The sequence below is a fragment of the Pelecanus crispus genome, chromosome 8, assembly GCF_030463565.1.
Source record: "Pelecanus crispus isolate bPelCri1 chromosome 8, bPelCri1.pri, whole genome shotgun sequence".
Taxonomy (NCBI): Eukaryota; Metazoa; Chordata; class Aves; order Pelecaniformes; family Pelecanidae; genus Pelecanus; species Pelecanus crispus.
The window spans coordinates 7,132,293-7,157,167 of record NC_134650.1 but is presented as its reverse complement, the minus strand read 5'-3'; the positions used below and the strand labels follow the sequence as shown (position 1 = coordinate 7,157,167).

The 24,875-nt window shown below is 53.2% G+C and overlaps 1 protein-coding gene across 2 annotated transcripts; it reads right to left on the bottom strand.

Annotated features, from left to right (window-relative positions):
• Positions 1-596: 596 nt before the first annotated feature.
• On the bottom strand, positions 597-22,992 carry TCOF1 (treacle ribosome biogenesis factor 1). 2 transcript variants are annotated; one of them, XM_075714999.1, is made up of 18 exons: positions 22,882-22,992; positions 22,247-22,302; positions 19,379-19,524; positions 18,547-18,653; positions 17,922-18,267; positions 17,006-17,100; positions 16,340-16,564; positions 15,436-15,705; positions 11,109-11,283; positions 10,810-10,952; positions 8,695-8,868; positions 7,947-8,193; positions 7,607-7,695; positions 6,644-6,872; positions 3,947-4,513; positions 2,223-2,323; positions 1,635-1,668; positions 597-1,184 (listed from the first exon to the last, which is right to left on the bottom strand). In XM_075714999.1, the coding sequence occupies exons 1-17, from the start codon at positions 22,990-22,992 to the stop codon at positions 1,639-1,641; spliced, it is 3,111 nt and encodes a 1,036-aa protein (XP_075571114.1). In that variant the 3' UTR covers positions 597-1,184; positions 1,635-1,638. The 2 variants fall into 2 exon arrangements, with proteins under 2 accessions (XP_075571114.1, XP_075571115.1); XM_075715000.1 differs by lacking the exons at positions 19,379-19,524; positions 22,247-22,302; positions 22,882-22,992 and having other exon boundaries at positions 1,635-1,671; positions 18,547-18,883.
• Between the last annotated feature and the right edge of the window lie 1,883 nt (positions 22,993-24,875).

The window sequence follows — 24,875 nt, the reverse complement described above, 5'->3', positions numbered from 1 at the left end:
GAGCAGCCCCCTGCGCTGGAGCCACCTCCCTCCTGCGCTCGGGTTGCGCAGGGGCGAGGGTGGCAGCTGGAGAGCTCTGCCCACACCAGCAGAGCCTGGACCCCGGCTGCACAGCATGGGATGGAGAAGCACAAGGTGATCTGGTCCATTTTTCCTCACCCGCTAAACCCTGGGGCTGGGAGTGAAGTGAGGAAACCAGGCACAAGCCCAGCACAAGGCACAGGGTAGCAGCAGCCAGAGAGGCAGCAGGTGATGCACAAGCCTCCTCTCGGCACCTGCCCCTATGCAGCATTTTAGTAATGAAAAAAAATACAAACCAGCACTAAAAGAACACGCAGTTCAAAGCTGAGGAGGAAGTGTCTGTTCTTCCTTGGGGAGCAAGAAGAAAGCAATTAATTCTTGCCCAGGGGCTGAAGTGGTGCCTATGAACCTAGGTGGAAGGTGGGCTCTGCCCTCCTACCTGCAACATTCTCCCAGAGACAGCCGAGCCCTGTCCCAGCGTCCGCCCTGCCTCCCTGGCCTGGGCTTGGTCCCTGAACCGAAGGGCTTCTCACCTCCCTTCCTCCCCTGAAAGCAGCTGAAGCAAAATCTCACTGTTTGTTTTTTATTTTGTATTCCATTAAAAAAAAAAAAACAAAAAACCACCGAAAATTACACTGCCTTGGCTGAGAACAGCTGCTGGACACAGCTGTTCAGTGCAACTCCAAGGACATGATAATCACTGCTGTCAGTGTTAGAATAAAAAGTAAACCCAAGAACTCTCTTCCATAGTAGCAAAAGGACTGACACCACAAATCACAGAAGGGGGAAGGGGGTAAAGAAAAAAAAAAAAGTAAAAGTTTCTCTTAAAAAATATAGCTCTGTGATGAGAAAGAGAAAGATGGCTGGGTGTCAACTAGAAGGAAAGCAGTTTATGCAAGCTGGCTCTTCTCTGGTCAAACTGCCTCCTTCAGCTCAGTTCTTGTGCAACAGAGGAGCCATTGGGAGGGACAATAAACATATCTCTGGGCCCCCCGCAGGGCAGTAGGAGGCAGAAAGTTACACTGCTCTGCTCTAAAAGTCACAGTTAAAAGAAGTTATAAATTACTATTTTTAGAAAAAGTTGGAATTCTCCTGATGAGCTTCCTTTTCCTCTCTTCTGTTTGATCTTCACCCATAAATCCTTAATCACAGGGATGCGGTACCTTTGGGGAGAGGAGTTAAGAGTTAGGGATGGGGAGGAGGAGAATGGCCTTACAGCTGAGCAGAGCAAGGGCAGAGTCATCTGGTCCACTTCCAGGTGGCTACAACATCGCCATCTAATCCACATTAATTTTCCAAGCTCCCTGTGGTCAGCAGGGACAGACAGACACTGCCAGAGGCCGCATATCTCTGCTGATGACAGAGGACAGCAACGTCCAGGCTGGACATCCAGTTCTCAGCAGCTAAAGAGTTGAGGTCAAACATCCAGAGAAGCCAGCACGCTGCTGCATGACTTTCCTTACATCGCTCCACTCCCTGGCCCTCTAATCTAAGGCCAGGCTGACTCAGTGAGCATTTAGAGGGCACATTGTCTTCCCAAGACTGCCCCAGGATTTTGGCCAAGGTTACCGCCGTTCAGAGGTACCAACTGATAGTCCCCACAGGCCATGTACCTTCTCACAATCCTTCAGGCTCAGCTGTTTTCTTCTTCTAAAAAGAAAAGGGTGAAAAATAAATCAGTATCATTTGCACCACAAACATGAAGGATCCAGCAGAGCCACAAGCCACAGAGGCTTCTTGACTACCATCTCTACAGGGACATTATCCATCACAAGGAGCATCCTATAGTCTCCCTCTGCCCCCTTCCTAGCCCTTGGGATGGGATGCAGTAGACTGCCAAGCCCTCAGGAGCTCCAGTTTCTGCTGAAAAGGACTAGATGAACAGACAGCTGAAGAAGAGCACTTACTTCTTGGGCAGGTTCTCTGCCACGAAAAGGGCCCCTGGGTTGGACCCTTCCAGGGAAATGGATCTCTCCTGGGGGAGTGATACAGGAACAAGCCCTTCTTCGAGCCACCCCAATCCCAACCAACCAAAGGTCAGGGCGTCTAGCCACAATTAACTGCAGCCTCCTCTGTACTGCCAGCAAGGCCAGGACACAGCTCTGCTCCTCTCCAGCCTGGCACGCCGCAGGGATGAGTGTCACAACTGCGGTTCAGAACAGCTCTCCCCATGGTACCCCATCCCAGGGTCTTGCACATACCTTCTTCTTCTTCTTGTGAACCTCAGCAGAACCATCTGCTATAGGCTCCCCTTCTGAAGACACCTTTTTGCTCTTCTTCTTTTCTTTTCCTGACTTTTTTTCTGGGAGAGGGAAAGAAAAGTCAACTATGAGATGGACTCTGGTATTGCTACCCTCTGAGATGGAGCACAGAGCAGTAGGAGCATCTCCAGTAAGTTTTTGATCACATCCAAACCTGAGCAAGCTTTCCAGAGCAGAAATTGGGTGAGGGCAGAGTCCTGCTACAAGGCAGCTGTACCCAGGGCTGTTTCTCTGGTACCTCTGAGTGGTTTGATCCCACCATCCATGTACACGTGAGGGAGAATTACATAGGATCCCCCTCTTTCCACCTCCTGCTGCCCACCCACGTCAAGGAACTGCCTCAGTGCTGGAGTAGCCAGGCACATGCCAGAAATCAGAGCAAGGGGAGCTACTAAGAGAGGATGGACACAAGGTTCAGCTCAGCACAACTGCTCCAAGAGGCTCCAGCTCACCCCTGTACAACAGCCCACACAAGGGCCAACAGTTGTCTGTCTCCTCCAAAACGAAGGGCTGCATCTCTGTGGAACAGAAACCCCGGCAGATCTGGCCCACCCATTCCATCTCCTTTTTAAAAAAAAAAAAAAAAAATTGCCTTTGCATTAGGGCAGCAATCAGAGCATTACAGAGGCGTGCAGACAAGAAGGGCAGCAAACACTCTTAATTGGGAGCAACGAGCAGGAGGCTGGTACCATCCTCCTCTTTTTCCAGGGGGTTTGAAAGCAGCAGTAACAGCCCCGAGTCAAATCTATTGAATGAGCTGCTCACCATGTTGCAGCACAGGCACTGATCAGGCAGGGTCAGGAAGGGGCACTGTCGCCCCACGGGGAGCAGCAGCGGCTGATACGGCAGATGACAGTGTGGATTTCAAGGTTGATCTCTTTTAAAGAGGCTGGCAGCATGGGGCCATGTTTGGGAAGCTCTGACTAACACAAAGCCCTGAGCACATGAACGCTGGGCTTCCTCTGCCATGCCCACAGCATGTCAGGGACCTTCTGCCTGCCACCCACAGCCACATTTCACCTTAGCTCTCTGCCAGCGCACATTGCATTTGCCACAGAGGAGCCAGGGCAGCCAGCTGGGTTAGCAGAGCTGCTCTGCGCTGCAGATGCAGAGCAGGGCACCATGCAGCAGGCAGCACACAGGCCTCGTGGCTTACAACTAGCGAGAACTCTCCCGAGCCCAGCGCAGGCAGGCAGGCCACGTGACGGGGGCAAAGAGGCCTCAGGAGCTTCAACGCAGACTCACCTCAACCCTCTGCCAGCTCTCAGCTAGACAGCTGCTTCCAGCCAGGAGAAAGGCTGGGAAAGGAGAAAGCCCTGGAGGGACAGGTCATGCCATAGAAGATGCACAGGGACATCAGCTTGCTCTGCAAGCAGCAAGGATCAGCGTGAGTATTAACAGTTCCCGCTATGCCGGACGCAGGATAGAGGGGCAGGAGAGCCCAGCTTGCTGTCTGCAACATGACCTGTTGCTGAGACTGCAGAAAAACACTGAAGTGGGGTGTTAGAAATCTGGCATTGGCTTTGGGTGGGCCGAGAGGGAAGTAGCCAAGCAGGAAGCTAAGGGAAAAGTGGGTGCTACTTACAAGGCCCCGCATCAGAGGCTGAAAGTGCATCAGCCGCAAGAACGTATTGCAAATGCAGCCCCAAGTGAGGGATGCTTACTTTTAGCTGATTTTTTCTTTTCCTTGCTGCCTGGCAACTTCTCCAGGTCACTAGCTGCTTTCTTCTTTTTCTTTTTGGGTACTTCTTCATCAGCTTGCCCTTTCCGCTTCTTCTCCTTGGGCTGCCCAACAGCCCCATCCTCTCCTGGCAGTTTCCGCTTCTGAGACGTTTTCTGCTTCTTATTCTCTTTGTCTTTGCTCTTAGATGTTTTTCCAGCCTTGTCTGCCGTGGAGGAAGATTTCTTCTTTTCCTTCTTTTCTTTTTTCTCCTTTTTCTTCTTCTTCTTCTTCTCTTCTGGCCCTTCCAGTGTTTGCACTGCAGGAACTTTGGCAGCAGTGGTGACCTCGGTTTCGCTCCCCGAGCTTGACTCCTCTGACTGTGGGATGGAGGGCAGTGTATATGATGCTGGGGTCGCCTGTGCCCCTTTTGCCCCAACATCATTCTCTTTCACGGCCAGGGCTTTCTTGACTGCAGAAGGTTTGAGGTTGGCATGACCTGGCTCCGTTTTTCCTGCCACCGTTTTGTTGGAGGCTCCTGTGGCTTCCTGCCCGGGAGCGGGGTTGTTTTCTGCAGAAACAATGATAAGAGAGAAAAGACAACTCAGGGAGCATTTGTTACATAGAACACAGAGTTACTGGAGGATGGAAATATGCTTGAGTTTGAAGAGGAGCATCCGGTTCTCCTTTGAAAGCAAAGCCTGCTGGCCATCCCAACTACAGCAGAGCCAGAGAAAGATGCCTCAGCCTGAGAGCAAGTGTAACCCACTTCCCTTGCCAGTCAACAGCCAAAACAGCTTTGGCCACATCCATGGAGTATAGGGACTAGACTAGAGGAAACAGTAGCATAAAACAGGTGAGCACAGACAGAGCAGTCCTTCCCCAGGACATCACCCCCACCAAGCCAGGGACTTCCCAAGGTGGAGGGGGTATCCACACCAGCACGTTTAACCAGCACCAATGGCCTATCCCCCAGCACCTGGGCCTTCTTGAATCTCTACATAGTTCTGACCTCCTCAACGGCCCTTTGCACAACTTAATCATGGAATCATAGAATCGTTTAGGTTGGAAAAGACCTTTAAGATCATCCAGTCCAACCATTAACCTAACATTACCAAGTCCACCACTAAACCAATTAAGGGTAGAGTAATAATTAATTCCCTGTTCCCTGGCTTGGTGGCTGGATTATTTTTTAATGAAAGTAAAAACTAGGAATCACTAAGGTTGGAAAGGACCTCTAAGATCATCAGTCCAACCATCAACCCAACACCACCATGCCCACTAAACCATGTCCCAAAGTGCCACATCTGCCCATTTTTTTGAACACCTCCAGGGATGGTGACTCCACCACCTCTCTGGGCAGCCTGTTCCAATGCTTGACCACTTCAGTAAAGAAGTTTCTCCTAATATCCAATCTAAACCTCCCCTGATGCAACTTGAGGCCATTTCCTCTTGTCCTATCCTTGTTCCTTGGGAGAAGAGACCAACACCCACCTCACTACAACCTCCTTTCAGGTAGTTGTAGAGAGCAATCATAGAATTGTTTAGGTTGGAAAAGACCTTTAAGATCATCCAGTCCAACCATTAACCTAACACTACCAAGTCTACCACTAAAACAAGTAAGGGTAGAGTAGCAATTTAATGTTTCCTGGCTTGGTGGCTGGATTATTTTTTAATGAAAGCAAAAACTAGGAATCATTAAGGTTGGAAAGGATGTCTAGTCCAACCATCAACCCAATAAGGTCTCCCCTCAGCCTCCTCTTCTCCAGGCTAAACAACCCCAGTTCCCTCGGGCGCTCCTCATAAGACTTGCTCTCCAGACCCTTCACCAGCTTCACTGCCCCTCTCTGGACACGCTCCAGCCACTCAGTGTCCTTCTTGTACTGAGGGGCCCAAAACTGAACACAGTATTTGAGGTGCGGCCTCACCAGTGCCAAGTACTGGGGGACGATCACTTCCCTGCTCCTGCTGGCCATGCTATTCCTGATACAAGCCAGGATGCTGTTGGCCTTCCTGGCCACCTGGAACACTGCTGGCTCATGTTCAGACACGCCCAAGAGACCAACAGAGCCATTTGAGCCTCTAGAGCAGGCTAGAGCTCACAGCCAGACCAGAGCTCATCCAAAGGTTCCAGGGTCACACCAGAGCAGAAGCAACTTCCAGGTCTGAGTTTTACAATTTGCCAACAAACCAGGGTGATAGGGAAATGGCAGGACATTTCACTTCTCCATAGGTCTTCCTGCTTGCTTCCCCTCCTCTGTCTTCCAGACACACTACAGATCCCAGAAAGACCAAGGGGAGGCTTGAATACCAGCACTGTATAGCAGATGTTCTCCAGCCAGTGTTTAAACATTCCCTAGCAGCCATCACTACCACAGCACACCAATGCAGTGGGCACAGGTTTTAGGGAGAGCCCTACCTACTCCCATTAATTGCATTAATTATTGCAGTTAAAGCAGAACTTGGAAAAGGCAAAGGCACAGAGCCTCACAAGCCAGCCAGCACAGGAGGGGCTTTCAAGGAGAAGAGGGCCATGTCGTGGGCAGGGGAAGCCAGCAGACGGCAGCAGCACCCCACGCTACAGGGCTCTGTGGTGGAGACAGGCTGGGAACGGGGTCCCGTCCCAGTGTCACCCTCCTGCGCCAACACGGCTTTGCTCCTGGGCCAAGCAGATTCCCGGACCTTGCCAAAGGAGACCCACCTGCTTTGTGGTTTGCAGCCACATGGTCGACGTCTGTGTCGGAGTCACTGCTGTCACTGCTGGAGCTGTCAGCTGGGGCTGTTTTGACAGTGGCCTTGGCGAGGGAGTTTGCAGCAGTCACAGCTACTTTCCCTTGCCCCACTTTGCTTACAGGCTGGGGGGGAACCGTCTTTGGCGCCTGGGGTACTGCTGGGGTCCTGGAGAGGCCCAGATAGCCTGTGAGGAGGGACTGAAACAGCACAGACACACTCAGTAGTCACAGCAGGGCAGCCTCCTATACACCAGACACACAGATCTCTCTCTGCTGCTATTTCCCCCGCACTCCAAGTGAAGGGCCCACGTTTGGCTGCTGGCGGAGTGATCCTGCACCGCTCAGCCAGCCCTGCGGAGGCCAGAGCTGCCAGGACAGGGGATCAGCACTGACAGATGCTGGCTGAGCTTACAGCAGCAAGAGCTGATGGCGAGAGGGTCTCCTCTTTGTTCTCGCCCAGTAAAGCGGGCTTGGGGGAGGCTCCTGGCCATTAGCATGCACCCACGCACAGCTAATGCACTGCAGATGTGCTTCACGCCCTGCACGTTACTTACAAAGGGATTTTAATGGCTTGGACACAGGTTAAGTTACAAATAAAAGTGGGGGAAAAAAATCCTGCTGCTATTGGCCCTGTGCACCAGTTCTCCTGCTTTAACCCTTGCAAGGCACCACCTCCCATCCCTTCCCCTGGGGAAGGCATCATGATGCCTGGACCAAGGCCTGGCTGCCTGGGGAAGCATACCAGGTTCAAAAGCCTCTCTCTGCCCCCACCAAAAGGCCCTGCTCACAGCACTGCACTGTGGAGCCCCCACTTGTGTGGCAAACCCACTCAGCACCCCATTTGCTATGGCTGAGAATTCAACCCTCTCTCTGTCCTACTTAGGAGCCAGTTGCAAGACCCGCGAGGATCCCAGCCTGCTCAGGTACCGTACCTGCGACGCTGCCTCCTCCTCCTCCTCACTGGACTCTGAGGAGGAGCTGTGGGCTGGCTGGGTCCCTTCTGGTTTCTGCAGCGAGCCTGCTGGAGGAGCAGAGTTCATCCCATTAAACCTACAGCTGCTGCCTGCGGCTGAGCTCACCTACCCAGCACAGCTACTGCCACCAAAAAGGCCTTCTGCCTCCAAAGACGGGGGAGTGCTCTGCCAAGCTGGAGAGGAGGAACCCCTCTCCAACCATTATGTGAAGGTGACACACCACCCACGGGGTAACAAAACACTGTTCCCACCCCGGCCTGGCTAGCAGCACTGACAGCATCTTCTTGGGAGAACTGACCAGGTTTGGGGGGCTGCTTGGGTGTCTCCTCCTCGTCACTGTCTGAGGAACTGCTACTGTCCGAGGTCTCCTCTGCCTGGGTGGGCGGCGCGGCCTGGTTCAGCCGGGCGTCCTGCGCTGGCTGCAGGCCTGGCTTCCTGGACTTGGCGGTGGGACTTCCCAGGAGTGAAGCAGCCTGCGGGGCAGCAGTGTTGGCTGGAGGAGCTTTTCCCACAGGAACCGTTTGCTTTAGGCAAGGAGTGGGGGCCTAGGGAGAGGAAAATGAAATGCATCTGGAAGGAGGAGTGCTCATGCCCATGAACTACAAGAAGCAGCCCACAGCAGATGAGCTTGGACCACCTTGGCCCTTCTCCAGCTGTACTGCTCCAGTTCATGTCAAGGTCAGCCCAAAAACCTCTCATGCAGGGCACAGAGACCCCCATCTCCCACCAGCCCACAGACGAAGCAGGCAGCTGTGGCCAAGCAGACAACTCCTGACTGACTGTACATGGCATTGCTGTCACAAAAGGAGGAAGAAACCTGCCAGCCAGCTGGGAGGCAGGAACAGCAAAGGTACCAGGGCTACCCTCTGCTCATGTGCCTCGCGTTATGGTGCGATAACAGTGGTTAAAATAGAGCAGCCCCCCTCAGCCCCCCTCCACAAACAAACTCCCTCAGCTGGGGACACAGCACCAGCCTCAGACTCCAGCACACCCATTTGCCCACTCTCCCCAGGGAAGCTCCCCACTTCAGCCTCCTCCATCATTACCTCTCCTGCCAGCACGTCGTGCTCCGAGGAATCACTACTCGAGCTCTCAGACACTCTGCTAACTGGAGGGACAGCAGGCGCTTTTACCCCCTTCCCTGAAGGCAGTGTGGCATTAGCCGTGGCAGCCACTGCACTCGAAACCTTGGTTGCTTTGATGTTCTGCTGGGACAGACTCTAAAATAGACGAGAAAGAAAATCAGGACAGAGCACAATTTGGAGCGAAAAGAGACAGAAGCATACACCAATTCACCGCTAACTCCTGAGCGCTTCCATCATTTTCAGCACAGCTCCAAGGCTCAATTCCGCCCCCCCCGTCCCCCCCTTCAGGCCAGCTCTGTCTCCTGTGAGTCTCTGAGCAGGGCCTCTGGCACAGCCAGAAGCAGAGAAGTGAAGGCCAGCACCCCGGGAGTGCCTAAAGCTTAGCTCAGTGCCCCAAAGGCACCCATCCTGAGGGCAGGCAGGCAAAATACAATGTGCTTGCAGGCTGTGAGATCCCTATCTACTGCAGCACCAGCAAGACTGCAGTTGCAAATCCTACTTTGCAAAGCAGGCACTTGGGACTCCAGGATGTCTCCTACACTCTAAAAATCACACATCGAGAGTTAATTGGCAACAGAGATAAAGCAGACACCAACCATAGGGCAAATCTGCCTTCAGGTCCACAAGCAAGCCACAGATTAGAAAGCAAATTAACAAGAAGCAATTTTGTTGCCTCACATTTGAAACCTCCCATCAAACTGAACGTAAGAGGGCTTAAAAATAGAAGAGCCAGGGGCATAGAAATCAGACACTGACATCAGGCCCAAGACACAAATGCCAGCAGAGGAGGGAGCAGGAACAACGAAGGAGTGCTCAGCCTCCTGGTTTGTGTTACAAACGAGGCTACGTGAGCAGCCCTCCCTCTCCAGATCTCTGACAAGCTGGGCCTTTGTGGGCTGACATTTCCCTCACACAACATCTGGCCTTCAGCAAGGAAGGCAACGCTCCACCATGCAGAGAGCCGCCAATCCAACTTGAGCTCTCAGCCGTCTTGCACCAAGCTCAAGTTACAGCAACTGCGTTATTTTATACAATCTTGGTACTATAAACACACTTTAATCAAGGACTGCTCAGGCTGGCTGCCTGCCTGCCAGCTGAAGAGAGACAGCCTTTCCACTGGCCACAGCATCAGGCCAACATGGGGAAGGGTTTCCTTGAGCACACATAATCCCCCTCTCCCAGCAAGGGCGCTGGCCAGACAGGGGACGCATATCTGCGGGACAAGAAGCACACTTGGCCGCTAAGCCCTGGGCTCAGAGCACCAGCCAAGCCACAACCACGTAGAAACGGCAGCCACGTTCCTCAGACAAGGCTTCTTCAGGTGGTTTCTTTCTCAGGCTCAAACTGCAGCAGAGGTGCAGAGACACCCAAGCCAGCTGCACACCAAGGCAGCTCAGGCCCTAGGGAGCTTAGCCACGGCCCTGGGGGACTGGCATGGAAACATGAAGAGACGTGACACGAAGAGGCTCAGGTGAGAAAGCTGGGATCGGCTCCACAACACTCAGCAGTGCCTCTGCACAGATATGGGGGTCACCTCCCTTCTCCAAGGCAGGTGTCTGGCTCCTCCAGCTGAAAGGCAGCAGGAGCACTGTGCTACCCCTCAGGGCAGATCCTCCAGCCTCCCAAGGCTTGTGGAGGGGGAGTCCAGAGAGCTCCAGCTGCGGCCCACACCCAGGGGTTTGGAGGAAACAGGAGGCGTGTTGTCTTGGAGCTACCCAGCTCATGGAAAGACTCTGCTTGCAAGGATTTGGCTGCTTTTCCAGTTTAACTCCCTGGAGTAGGGCAAAGGGGACAGAGTCCCAGAGGTCTGGGCTCGTGTGTGTACTCATGTTCCCACCAAAACATTCACACTCTCCACTGCTCTCACACGCTGCAAGCTTGCTGCAGCCGAGACGTGCACCCAGAGCCAGGGTCAGAGAGACCCAGGGATGCCGCCAAGAAAACCTGATCCAGCCAATGGGAGGGCTCCTCTCTGCACCGCTCATCACCCACCCAACTACCACCTCGAAAGTCCCGAGACCTCCTGAGCATGCAGGACTAACAGCATCCACACCCAGCGGGTCAGCGGCTCCTTACCTGCGAAGGGGGGACTATTTCTTCTTCTGAATCCGACTCCTCGCTGGAATCATCGCTGCTGTCCACAGGTGGAGGGGCTGGCGTGGGTGCTGGAGCTGGTGCCTTCTTCACGTTTGTCGGCTGGGGCACAGCATTGGTTTTCACTGCAGGAAAAGCATAAGAGATTGCCACCATGAGACAGAGTTGCTCTCCAGAGCAGGAGCTATCACAACAGGGTGGGTTGTTCCACATGCGGGGGAGAAGGAAATCCATGAGGATGCAGGTGAGGGATCCTGGCCACCACCAGGAAGGAGACTTACCAGCTTGCGGAGGCTGTGTCTGTGCTGCAGGGGACTCCTCTTCACTGTCAGACAAGTCACTGCTCCCACTTTCTGAGGCCTGGCTTTTCAAGGTGCTTCCCACTGCTTTTTCAGGCAACCCAGCTTTAGCAGTCTGGCTCAGGTTGGGAACAGGCCCAGGCTGTTCTGTTAACCTCTTAACAAAAGAGAAACACAGGCCCAGAAATGTGGTATTAGTACAGGTGTTGTTTAGGAGTTTAAGTGCTGTTTCAGCTCAAGCTGGGTTTTGTTTTACCCTAACACAGCTGTTACCAACACTCACTCTGTCCTTGGCATATCAAGATTGGAAGGGGCTTCAGTTACTGCCTGGACTGAGCTGCTGAAGAGACATACCACTGCATTTAGCAATACACTTTTGACAGGAAGCCCGAGCGTGTTTTACCACACGAGCATGCAGGGCTAAGAGCACTCATAAGCTCAGAACAGCAATTCCTTATTGAGGCTGAGACATCGGCTGGACGGGAGCCTGAGTGCAGGAAAAGCACTGCAACCCCAAGACCCCCATTCCAAGGAAGCCTCTCATTTAAGCATGACCTCCCCCCAGCTTGGGGAATCAGTAGGAGCTGGGAAGCCTTGTGCCAAAACACTTGCAAGATTCAGAGACAGTATCAGAGCAGCTACATCCTAGAGCTGCTGAAGAACTCAGCATAAACACAGGGCTGACACAAGCGTTTGGGAACACAGAGGGCACGCAGAGACAGACTGGGACCCAAGATATGATTGAGCACCATAGAAACTGATCTGTCAACAGGTCTAAGAATTTAGAAATCGCCAGACAACAAAAAAACCCTGCAACTCCCTTGGGCTGTGCCTTTCTACAGCATCTGTCAACACTCTGATGTCCCTAGACAGGCCACAAGCCACTGCCCCAAGCAACTAGCATGTCAACACCAGAAAGCCAGTTATCACAGCAACAGATACACAACTGCCAGGCAAGATGATCTCTTCCCGGCCCCTCTCCCGGCTTGGGCCGAGGGCTGCAGACACCCCTCCCGCACGCTGCTGAGGACTAGGGGTGGCAGAGGGAGAGGGAGCACTTGCCGAGAGATCTGGTAACTTCACCACCCGCAGATATTCTCCAGGCTCGCAGTGCTCTGCGCCCACTCAGTTTACTCCACTCATCCCTCATCTCCAGGCTGCTCTGCCAAAGAGTACATCACGCTTGCCAGGGCAGGCAGACCCCATCCAACCCACACGTGACGGCAGCCCTCTTCAGTGCTTTGTCTCTGGGCCTCCGCAAGAAGGTGAGAGAGACTCCTGCCCGGCTGCACAGCCCCTGCCACCCCGCCTCTCCCAACCCTGCCACGCTGTTAACGCAGCAATACCCTCTCAGCCTGCAGCAGAGGACCAGGAGGTCTTCAGCAGCGCTGGCCCAGCCAGGGGCTGCTCCTGGCCAGCAGCCGAGGGCTCCAGCCTAGCAGCCTCCCGGAGGGACAGATCTTACCATGCTTCCTGGCACAGCCCCACCGAGGGCTGCCACAGGGGCAGTGTTTATCATCTCCAAGCCAAACACTAAACAGACAACAGCATCTGCATGTTTATCCCATTACAGAACAGCTCTGCGAACAAGCCAAGCACATTTTGACTCTGCTTAGAGAAACAGAAACCTCCACAAGCGCTTGGGGAGGGGGGGATTGCAAACCTCACTTGTCTGTTTTGTTTTGATACCAGTGAGTCACTATCTCCAGGAGAGAGGCCAGATTTGCAGTGCTGAAGAGAGAGAACTACTTGAAGCAGACACAGGAATTCACATGCTCTACTTGAACACGCTAGCTCCTCTCCCCCTCGTCCCAAGCACTGCTGTGCAAGGGAAGAGTCTACCAAGATCAGACCCCACTTGCTCACTTTTAAGACCTTCATAGCAATGGGACTGGCTTCTTCCCCTACTCGGATCCATGGCACAAGGCCTGCTTTGTTTCCTAACTTAGCAAGAGATTGGGAAAGAGCTGTTGTACAGAGGCATCCTGACACAGAAAGAACCTAACAGCATCCACAGAGAAACCACCATAAGCTTTATACAGCCTCGGGACTCCTCAGATCTTCCTGGGAGGAGGCCAAGATCCCTCCATCCACCTCATCTCGGTCACTGCCAGGTGGCCGACAGCCACCACGTCCTATGGCGTGGGCCCCAGGTGGGATCAGGCCAGCAGCATGGCTGAGTTACACCCAGGGAGCAGGGTAACACAGGCAGAGAGCTTCTGACAACTTAAGAGTGACAGGTACTGAAGTAACTCAGCGAGGAGGAAAATAATTCAAGAGGAAATAATTTTTCCTGCTCCCTCTCCAGCCCCCAAACCAGTAGCTGCCTGCAGCTCAGTATGAGTGTGATGACTCAGCTCCCGCACAACCCATCTGCCACTCCGCCGGGTCCATTTGCATCATGCAGCGCTACATGACAAGAGGGGGAAACAACACTGAGCCACGCGTGCTGAGCACGTTGTAACAGTCACACTCCATTGCTGCCTGTGCACCGTGGAAGCACCGCCAGTGTATCAGGACTGGGACCAGTATCTCAGCTGTGTCACGACACAGCAAAGGTACCACTGTCACCTGCAAGGGAGCAAGGACAGGGTTCAGGGAGGGAAAGAGACCCTCCATCTCTTGGGAGATTTGGCCTCTCCCCACAGGGCCTGCAGTCCAAGAGAAAAACTTGCAGGCACAACTTCTACCAGTGCAGCCTGTGTGGGTTGTCCTGGGATGCTCAAGGAAGACACAGGTTCCCAACACACGCACGCATGTGCATCTCACGCCCAGTCCTGGTAAGCAGAAGATGAAGCCTGCACGTAGATGGCTCGAGCGGCATCTTTGGCCCAAAATGTCCAGAAAAGAGGAAGCAGAGCAGAATTAGCAGTGCCGAAAGAAAAGCAGCTCTCAGCATCTTTAAGGTCAATCCAGACTGTCCCCCATCACCATCCTTCCCCCCCAAAATGTGCAAACACCTTGTCAACTTCTTTGACTAAATATTCCTGAGTCTTCAGGGGTAAACATACCAATTAAGCAGTTCAATTTAGGCATGATGTTCATTTTAATTGTGCTAATCCACCCCCACAGGGAAAGATGAAGCAGCTTCCAACGCTCTGTATCTGTTTGGATCTTGCACAGAAGCCAGAGGAAGTTGCAGGATACAGTAAGTCAGTGGTTAGCATATGCCCAAGTAGCAGATGGTGAGGATGAGCTAAGAAGAGTTTGACTGGGAGGACAGGACTGTGGACACAGCTAAGCTTAATGGTTTATCTTCAGGCTTCACTCATGGACTCTGCCTGTAGGCTACTAACTGGGGAAGAAACAGCCTGTTTGGCAAAAATAGAGCTCCCTCGATGACAAGCTCTTCCTTGCTGGCTGTGGCTGTTGATGGCTAATCGCCAGTTTGCAAGAGGGAAGATGCTGAAGTGGTTAAATAGTCATCGGCAAGACGGCTACCTGCTGCTGCCAGCTTCAAATCAACACTGGGGGGGGGGAAACAAACCTACCCCAGGCACGTCCTTCACCTACAACCCTGCTAGAACAGACGAGTCTCAATAGTTTTGCAGTGGGACCCCATGGCACAGCTATCAGAATAGCTGCTCCTGCCACCCAGAGCTGAATCGTCACATATAATCACGCAGGAAGAGAGCAGCACAGAGCCAACTGTTAGAGATGCGTCCCCCTCCACCCACCTTAGCAGACCAAGGCTATAAAGACAAAAAAGCAGAGCCTCTCTGGCTCCCGCCTGTCAATAGTGAAAGGACGTGTTGACAAAAAGCCTCCTTGCAAGGACACGTGAGGCTCTGCCCCCGGCTTCCCTTCCTCCCTTGCAAATAGCTGCCATCTCCAAAACACTGCTTTCAGGGTACTTTCTGAAGGGCCTTGCAGCTCAGAGCCAGTGCAGAAGGTCTCTGCACAATGTGCCTAAGGATGCGCTCAGGAGGGGATTTGCTTCCCCACGAGTTCAGCCGCCTGAGCCCAGTCTGAGTTCATGCTCCTTCTCTCAAGAGAGGTCTAAAACCCTCACAGGAGAGCCAAGACCAAGCTATCCATGACCCTGCACATGAGGCCCACTCCAGAGGGGCAATGCACGAGTGGAGTGAAACAGCTGGTGTCAGACAGGTTACCCCCCACCCTCCTCTGCTATGGCTGGGTGAGAAGAGCTAGGCTATACTTGTTTCCAAGTAGAAAGATCTTTCTCTCTGAGGGACTGAGATACAACATGCTACGTGCTACTGGTGTTTCAAGGAGTAGCATTTAAGGGCTAAACAATCATCTTGCATAGCCCATCCCTTGGCACCGAGCTGAACGTGGCATCACCTACCTTCTGGCTGACAGGCACAGAGATATCCTCCTCTTCACTTCCTGAGGAGTCGGAGCTCTCCGCTGGCTTTGTACTTTCAGCAGGCTTCGTGGGAGCAGCAGTCCTTCCCAGTGTGGTTTTGGCCTGCTTTGGCACTGCTGGTTTTGGTGCTGGCTTCCCTTGGGACAGCGGAAGTGTTTTTGCTGGAGCTGCTTTGCCAGAGAGTGATGCTGCTGGTGTAGGTTTCACTGGGGGTGGGATGGCCTGGGAGGATTTTGGAAGTGGCTTTGTCTGGACAAGACAAGAACAGCATGAAACAAGGCAAATCCCACAGCAGCATAACTCATTTGCTCAGACTGTAATCAAGGGAAGAGATTTCAGGACCCCCTGGGAAAGGCAAATGCTGAAGGAAGATTAGCCACTGGCAGGACACAAGACATCCTTTCATCTAGCTGTGTGAGGATAGTCTCCCAAGATGAGAAAGCAAGACCAGACATTTTTCATCAGCCTGCTGATACTACCAGTCCCCTCCAGTAAGGTACATGGCAGCACTTTGCACTCTCCACAGCAGGGAAGCTAAGCAGCACTACAGTTCGACAAATTAGACACTATTTATTGCAATTTATAGCTGCGAGGTAAATTCAACCATGACAATTTGCCTCTTCAGGTGGGAAAAGAATTGCTGGGGGTTTTTTATTTAAAAGTACTGATGGATTTTTTTTTTTTCTTTTTAAGAAAGGCACAATGGCTTGATTAAAGCTCAGAGCAAAGGCACTGATGTGCCTTTAAACACCCCATGCCTCTTTCCACCCACCCCCAACGTGACTTTGCTATACACTACATGCATTTACAACATTTTCTTTTCACTGCAATTCCTAGCCCTGGAGAGGCGTGCAAGGAGAGACAGAGTCTTAGATAGACGCACTTGCGTTACTGAAGGAGGTTCCTCATCCTCGCTGTCTGATGAGTCGCTGCTCTCTGATGTGTCATCGGGCTTTGCAGCCCCAGGAACTGTTGCGGATGCAGTTTTGGCCTGGTTTGGTGCCAGTGCCATTTGCCTCACTACATTCTTCTTGAGGGACACTGGAGCAGCAGGTGCGCTTTTCACAGGTGCTGCATTAACCTGCACTGTTTTCACAGCTGGTTTTGCCTAGGAACAGGGGGGAACGAAAGGGAACAGGATAATCAGGTAACATCTCAGAGGAAAACAGTTGAGAGCTGTAACTGCATGGAATCTGTTTTAAAGGCGGCTACCTTCCCAACTTTGACCAGGATAGGGTTGTTCAGACCCATGGGCTGTGAACTATCTGAAGCCACATTCTCCACAGACTGCCTGACTACATCTGTAGAGTTGCACACCAATCACCTCCTACAGATCAAAGGCTCTCCCTCAACTTCAGGCACTAGGAGAAACTGGGATGGAATGGTTGATGCTGGCAGGGGTTAGTGGGGCTCTCAGCCACACAGTGTTTTCTCTCGCCTTGGGTTTGGGGATCCCACACACCCAGGGAAAGGGGTGTTGTCAGACTCTCTCCTTCAAGGGAAGGAAAGCGATTTCCTAGGAACAAGGACCCTGGGCTGGAGAGGTTACCTGGACCACTGGAGCTGCAAGCTCCTCCTCGGAGGATGTCTCATCACTTGATTCTTCACTGCTGCTCTCAGCGGTCCCAGTTGTCTGCTTCGGCTCTGAAACACAAGCAAGGAGATGTCACAGCTGCTGCCTGCTCTGAGCTCCCAGAGCGTGATGCTAATGCGGCTTTTGAAGTCAGGAAAACAAAACAAGCCGCAGAGAGGGCTAAGGGGATTTGCAGGGAAGAGAGCCTAGCCCTGCTGAAAGTATCAGTGGTCTGTGGGGAACAGCTTCTCCAGACAAATGCTGGCCCACAAACACCACTCCCCCAAGTGCAGGCAGAGGCAGGAAATCCTTTCCTGGCCACCCTCTGACCCTGTGGGAGCTGCCCAGCCGCACACAGCTCCCTGCACCAGCACCCAGTCTGGCCCGACCTCCTCTGGAAAAGAGCCAAAAGAAGGACCATTTTCAGAGCTTCTACGATCTATTCCTCACCCCCTCCCACCACACACACTTCAAAGCAGTAAAAGATTTCCCTAAAGACTTCAAAACCCAAAACCAATCACTTTGCAATTAGGAATAAAGAGAAGATGCTGCAGTGCTTTTCTGAAAAGCTGAAAGCATCTGCAGTATTAGTACTGCATCTCTTCCAGCTAAGCTACGCTGTTATCTCCAACCCCGTAGTGCTGGGTGCTGCCAGACAGACATCTTAGCACAGAATCTGCCACTTGAAATGGGAGCAAGCATGCTGGATTCATCCCACAGAGCTCCAGAGCTGGCTGCTTTGCAGTATTCTCGCAGCTTCCCCAAGGAACAAGCATCACTCTGAGCTTTCCAGCAAGGGAGCTGAAAGGAACATGCTGAAGGCACAGCTCAGACCTGATTCACAGCAAAGCTGGAGCACACATGCATTTACCGCACCCCGCAGGCTCCTTACCCACTTTGGGAGCTGGGGCCTTCACAGTCGGCGCCTCCTTTTCCTCCTCACTCTCTGATGAGGAGCTGCTGCTGGAGCTTTCCGGAGCTTTGGTTGTTACTGGTGCTTTGCTTTGACCTACTTTGGCTGAGGCTGTTGCTGCAGGTCCGGGCTTCCCAGGACCAGGCAGTTTCTGCCCAGCCTTGGCTGGAGCTGCAGATGCAGCTGGTGCATTGGGCTGCTGCTTATTTGAGACCACAGTTCTGTCTGCAGCAGAGAGCACTGCTGCTTTGCCTGCCGGGGCAGCGGCTTTGTTAGGAGAATGCAGGGAGTTGGCAGCTTTGCCGCTCACCACAGCTGGAGTAACCTACAGGAAACAAAAGAAATTAGAAGCCTATAGACAGATGAGGGGCTAAATTGGACACAACATACCTTAAAGAGCAATCTGGCAGCTGGGCAAACCACAGAGCTCTTTAGGGAAGCACTTGGGGGACAGATATCTAAGAGAAGGCTTGTGCCAGCGCAGGAGGATCATTTAAATATGAGTTTCACCCCAGCCCGCAATTCTACACATGCCAACGAGTCAGGGACAGTCCTGGCCTCAGAGTGCTATCAGCCTTCAAAGCCAAGAGAAGAACGACCTTACCGTAATTGCACCTTTTCCAGCTGGTGTCTCCTCTTCTGATGAGGAGTCATCATCTTCACTGCTTTCTACATTCACTCCTGAGTTTGTGGGCAGGGAAAGGCTGGCTGCTGCACAGGCAAGAGCCACAGAGAAATCGTGTGAATGTCTCTCTTGCATCAAGATGGCCTCTGGTTTGCAGAAAGGCCCCAGCAGGCAGGGCAGGGTCCCATCTCCACGCCTGCCCCAACAGCACCGCCACTGCCCTTGCGACAGGCAAGTGTTTTCCTCCTCCATCCCATCATTCTCCCCACCACCAAGACAAGTAACCTGCCAACATCTGCATGTTTCCAAGGGCTGGTCTACAACAGACGAGACTGAGCCAAAACGTATCAGACACATGAGTTTGTTAGAATACGCAAGCAAATGCCTCTCACGTCAGCTGCACCAGGGATCTATCCCAACCTCAGAGGGCACTGGCTTTCCAGACCAACTAACAAGTCCCTCCTTCATCCATGCAACAGGCCTGCCTTTGCTGGCCTAACACACATCTGGGACCAACTAGAAGGTGCTCCACAGTGGGCAGCATTAGGTTCCCAAGGCTTCATCCAAGTGACAACACCCATCCCTTCCCAATGAACCATCACAGGTTTTTTCTAGCTTTAAGCAGACATCTGTGCTCCTCAGAAACTCCACATGAGAAGGGGATGCTAAATTAGTTGCACTATTTTTTTTTAAGAGCACAAGGGAATAGCCATCACTTTACAAGCATTTTCTCTAGCCAAGCAAGTCGGGCTGCTCCTACACATGCCTCCAGTCCTACTCTGTCAACTCCAGAGAGATGAAAAGCTCCTACCATTTGCAGCTTTCGCCTTCTCTTTCTCATCCTCTTCTTTCTCTGAGCTCTCAGAGCTGCTCACCGGATCAGGAACTCTGATCTTTTCTGGGATGGCTGCCGCCTCCTCCTCACTCACCCTTCTTCTCCTGGAATTCGGGGGAGTTCTGAGGGAACAGAACTTGCATCAAAATGGGGGGTAGTGGTGATGGGGGGGAAATATCTTGAACAAATTGGAATACAATTATTCATCCAGTCTCAGGTCAGGCTCCAGCCTAAGGACATGCAGTGTCATTCCTCTACAGCTCCTAAGGGCATGGGAGAAATAATTCTCTAACCTGTAAGGGACATCTCCAGTCCTCCTCAGGCAACTCCCGAGAACAGCATATCCCTGCAATACTCAGAGGAGATACTGAACACTGACTTTTTTTTCTGCATCCTAGGCAGACTCTTTCTCACTTTAGCAGAGAAGTAAAAGTGTATATGGTCAGGCTGGTGTTCACCACAGAGCCAAGGCATCCTACAGAACAAATTCTGTCTCCAGGAGGCAGCTATAGCCAGCCAGTCAATAAGCGCAGTCCCAGGGTTAAGACAGTGACCCCCAAACAGGTCTTGGTATTCCACAAGGCCTGAAGAAAAGGACAGCAAAATCAGGCTGCAGAGGGATTTAAGAAAGACCTTCTTCACCTACAGAAGATGTGTTGAAAGAAGGGGAGAAAGAGGCCACAGACGAGCATTAAACACTTAAGCTGTTCAATTGGCTTAAAACATTAAGCTGGAGAAAGATGTCTCCGAGCTCTGAATCCTACCTGCACCAGAACAGATGATGTGGCTTAAGTTAGCTTTAATTTTCAAATTAAAACACAGGTAATATATTTGCTTTATTATGAGGATAACATTGGCTGGGCACACGTCTGTGTGATTCACACATGCAATACTTCTAAGCCCCGAGACATACAATTATCAAACCCCCTCAATTTTGTGCCAGTTTAGCTTGTTTTATTTGTTCATCTGATTTAAAAAGTAGGATTAGTTTGACAATTTGGCCAGAAAAGATTGTGCTTAGTATTAGAGTGTTTTAGTAGCACAGCTGTAACGGCAAGTTTTTTGCAAGCAGGCTAAGCCGAAGGCACATTTGCTATTACAAAGTCCTGTTAACTGCTCTAATAATCCTTTTAATAAAATAATAGGGCAAGCCACACAGGCAGCTATCATACTGCAACACCTTCTTGATTCAGTGGCAACTGATAGCACAACAGAGACTACTGTGAGAAGTTGTCATGAGTGACCAGGGGCTCAGGGATACTGCGTGGGGGAAAACAGTGGTGCCCGCAGGCGCTGGCGCTACAGCAGCTGGGAGCATTTGAGGGCTGCAGGGCTCCGGCCACTCCTGGGGCTGAGCTGATCCAGCTTCCTCCTGCCCCGGGCACCCTTCCACCCCCTCCCAGCCTCCTAACACAGCCCTGAAGGGAGACCACTCTTAAGTAACTGGAAATCTCAACTGTTAAGTTCACTTTCAAAGAGTTTCTGAAGGCGAGCACCAAGGATGACCACAGTTAGATGGGCAAGAGCTGCAGCGCAGTCAGAGGAAAGGCATCTTCAGGGCAAAAGCCCATGAAGCGACAAGATGTGAGAATCACAGCTCACCCACAGGAGAGCACTCCAGCTGGGCAGGGCACCTTTTGGATACAAAACTACCAATAAATACATTCCTCATTGTGACTCCAAACCAGATGTAACTCAGGGGGACCAGGGATAAAAGGCAGACTTGTAGGGTGGGGCCACACAATTAGTGTGACACTACAGAAAAAGGAATTAAATGTGATGCGAGTGCCCTGTCGCCCCCAAGCTTTAAAAGTGTCTGGAAGGGTTTGCTGTAGCACCCAGCAAAACTAGCACAGAGAAAGGTCACCATCAATACCCATGAGAGCAATAAATTAGAGGGAGGAACTGCAAGCCTGTTTCTACACTGCTACATCCTCACCTAGATCCAGTCTTCCTCCTGCTCAAGAAAATCGTGGAGACACAAGAGCAAGAACTGGGTTATTGCCAAGGCACGATGCGTTCTAGCAGAAGACCCCTCTGAAGCAAACACCCGCTTCCTGAGGCTGCTGGCACAGCCACGCTGAGGAGCATCTTCACTCCAGCACTTCTCGACATGGGCACAGAAGCCCAATTCCACTGATTCCCCAATAACCCAGCTCTGCGGCTGCCACCAGGCCTCTCCCTGCAGCGCTGCACTTCAGCATCAAACCAAAGCGAGCGGTGCACGGGGTGGGTGCAAGCATCATGGCACCCTGCAGATGGGAAGCCTCCACACTGCAGGCCTTCACGTAGGGTACTCAGTAGAATAACCATGCGGGAAGGCATCAGGCTGAACATGTAAGGACTTGAAAGGACAGGCTGAACCAAGAGACTTCCTCCGAGTCAGGAGATACACAATCTATGCCAAAGTTTAAGCCCCTGTAAGAGCCTTGGCATTTCAGAATCTGCTCAAATTCTCTGTTCTTAGGTCAACATTCCTGCAAAGCACGTGGCTTTAAAAAGAAAGTGAAACAGAACTGGGGAAAAGATTTTTGCCAGTAAAGCAAGACTCTGAGCCCCACAATACTCCAGTATTAACCCCAACCGGCAAGAACGACATCAGCAGCTCAAAACTAGAGTAACAACTTATCTCCAAGCTCAGGAAATTTTAAACCAAAGTAATCTTCAACATCTGAAATGAATCGGTCTGAAACCAGAGGCTGGGAGGAAAGCCTGCTGAGCACAGTTATCATCGGAAATACTCTGACAACGGGAAATTCTGGCAAATAAAGACCACACGTGCCATGCAGCCTGGATGTTAACAGTCTGGAATCTATTTGACAGTCATTTCCTCCTTCGACTTACTTTTCCCAGTGGGTAAAGATGTCCTCGAGAGAGGTCGAGAGGGAAGGGAGCAATTTCTGTGAAAGCAGAGGGAACACAAGTCAGGCATCGGCCCCGTTTCAGGACGCGACCACAGGACAGAACTAGAGACGGCAGAAGCCCCTCCAGGAATCCCCAGAAGAACGGGAACGGGTCCTCCCCGCGCACATGCTCCCAGTAAAGCCGCCCCTCCCCGCCGCCGGCCCGTCCCACTGCACCCCGGGCCGCGTCCGCCCCGGGGCGGGCCTTAACCCGCAGCAGCACGTGTTCGGGGAGCAGCTGCCCACCCCCGGTACCGGACGGCTCTGTCCGGCGGGCTGCCGGCCCCAGCCCTTCTCCCTGGCCAGCTCGGGGCCGGGCCAGCCCGCGGGCACCGGAGGGACCTGCTCGGGACCGGGCCAGCCCGCGGGCACCGGAGGGACCTGCTCGGGACCGGGCCAGCACGTGGGGCCGGCGTGGAGCCGCGGGCCCGGTGAGGGAGCACGGGGGACCGGGCCCGGTGAGGGAGCACGGGGGACCGGGCCCTCCGGCCCCGCCGAGGCCCCCACCCCGCGGCCGGCCCCCTTCCCCGCGGCCTCCCCCCCGCCCCGCCCCGCCCGGGCCCTGCTGCCCGTTACCTGCCCGGTCTGCGCCTGCAGTTCGCGGGCCGCCCGGGCGTAGCCGCCGCGGAGCAGGTGCTGGTGGATGAGGGCGAGCAGCTCCCGCCCCCCGCGGCCGTCCGCCGCCATGGCGTGACCCGCTCGGCGCAGCCTGCGGGCGCCGCGTGCCGCGCCGCCGTGACGTCACGTCCGCTTCCGCCGCAAAGCCCTCTGGGAAATGTAGTGCCGTGCTGGGGTGGGTAGCTCATGGCGGGGCCCGGCCTGGGCCCCGGAGCCCTGTGCAACCCCCGCGGGGGGAGATGGGGGCGGAGAGGGAGGCGGCGAGGAGGACAGGCCGCTCACCGACGCGGCGTGGGGCAGGGCGGCGGTTGTTTCGGCAACGTCCACTCAGTTTTCCAGCCGTGAAGACAGAGGGCTCGCTCCTATGGCATTCCAGAGATGAATCCTCAGGGCTGATTGAGCGTTGGGTGGACACTAAGCTGCTCTGAGGAGCTGCTCTGGCATTTTTGGGGGCTAAAACAAGCAAACAGTGAGAGGGAAGAAGGCGCTCCTGACGCGGAGCAGCTGTTGGAGAGGGGCCGTGCGGCAGAGGGGCTGCCCCGTTACCACCCCCCCGCCCCGCGCTGATACTTTCCAGGAAAAATCTGGCTCCCTTCACTGTGGCAGAGGTTTATTTTTGGAAGGTTTAATAATGTCCGTGGTGCGCCTGTCGCTCGCTCAAAATACAGACCCTTTATTTGCATTTATAGGCAAGATTAAATATAAAACTGGCTTGGCTCCAGCTGGCTCTTGCACCAAACGCCTTTGACACCAGCATCATCCAAAGCCGTAAAGCCACTGGCCAGGTGGCAGTTTTACAGCTCCTGTAAATGAAACGCAGGCCTGGCTAGGCCTTTCTGGGACTGACCTCCCCCTGCACAAACGGTCATTGATGCTCAGCGCAAACGTGGCTGCGGCACACGCCGCGACAGGGTGGCTGGCCCGGGACGGTGTCCCAGCGCGACTGCCGCTGCTCTGAGACGACCTGAGGTGCGAGGTCTGATCAGCCGATGGCCTGGTTTGGAGTCCTGATTCTACTAACTGGAGAGGAAGAGCCGGGTAAAAGCATCCCTAGGGCAGACAGTCATGAAGGGTGTCTCCCAGGCAGGCTGTGGACTAGGGCTGAACAGGCAGAGGCAGCCTGGGCAGAACCTGGTGAAGCTGACTTCATGGGCCTCTGAAAATGCGGTGGGGTGGAGATTCTGCCCCCGTGATCCACAAATGGCACTGCCTGCTGCAGGTATATTGATGAACAGATTTGGACCTACTTTGACATAGTCTGGAATGGTTTTATACCCCCAGGAATGATTCTGTTTGCTTTGTTTATTAAAAAAACAAATCCTAACACTAAACCAGCCCTTCTCTGCCCCCATCCCTGCCTGCTCCGTGGTGTACGGGAGCCTGGTGATTACAGGAGGTGCTGCCCAGGCCTCAGGCAGAAAGAAGCAGAGGGTCCCTCCTGGGCGATGAAGCTCTCCAAACAAATGTCCCACCGTTGAAGGAGCCTTGCATTGGTGCAGGGAATTGCAATAGCGCTGTTTAGATCGGTCTGAATGGAGGGTGGATGGGACGTTTAGCGCTGACAGGAGAAGGGCTGGGAGGATGGCAGGTGACCGGATTAGCAAATCATCAAGATGCCAGCAGAGAGACAAAGGAGGGCAAGTAGGTCCTGACAACTCTCGGGGTGGGACAATACAGGCAGACCCATCCGCTCACCTGACAGGCAGGAGAGGGAAGCAAAGTCCTGCAGGGCACGGGGGCGGTGGGCTGGGTCTGGGTTGGAGGTGTGTGGCCGGCTGTTCCAGAGCTCTCTGTTCTCTCCGTGCTTTGCCAGGTGCCTGGGGAAACCAGGTGCATTAGTTTCCCCTACTGTTGGGGTACCAAGAGTCCAACAAGCCCCTGCTGTGCTGCGTTTTAAGGCCTCCTCTCCGAAGACTCAGGACTCGCATACTCTAGAAAGCATAAAGGGTTTG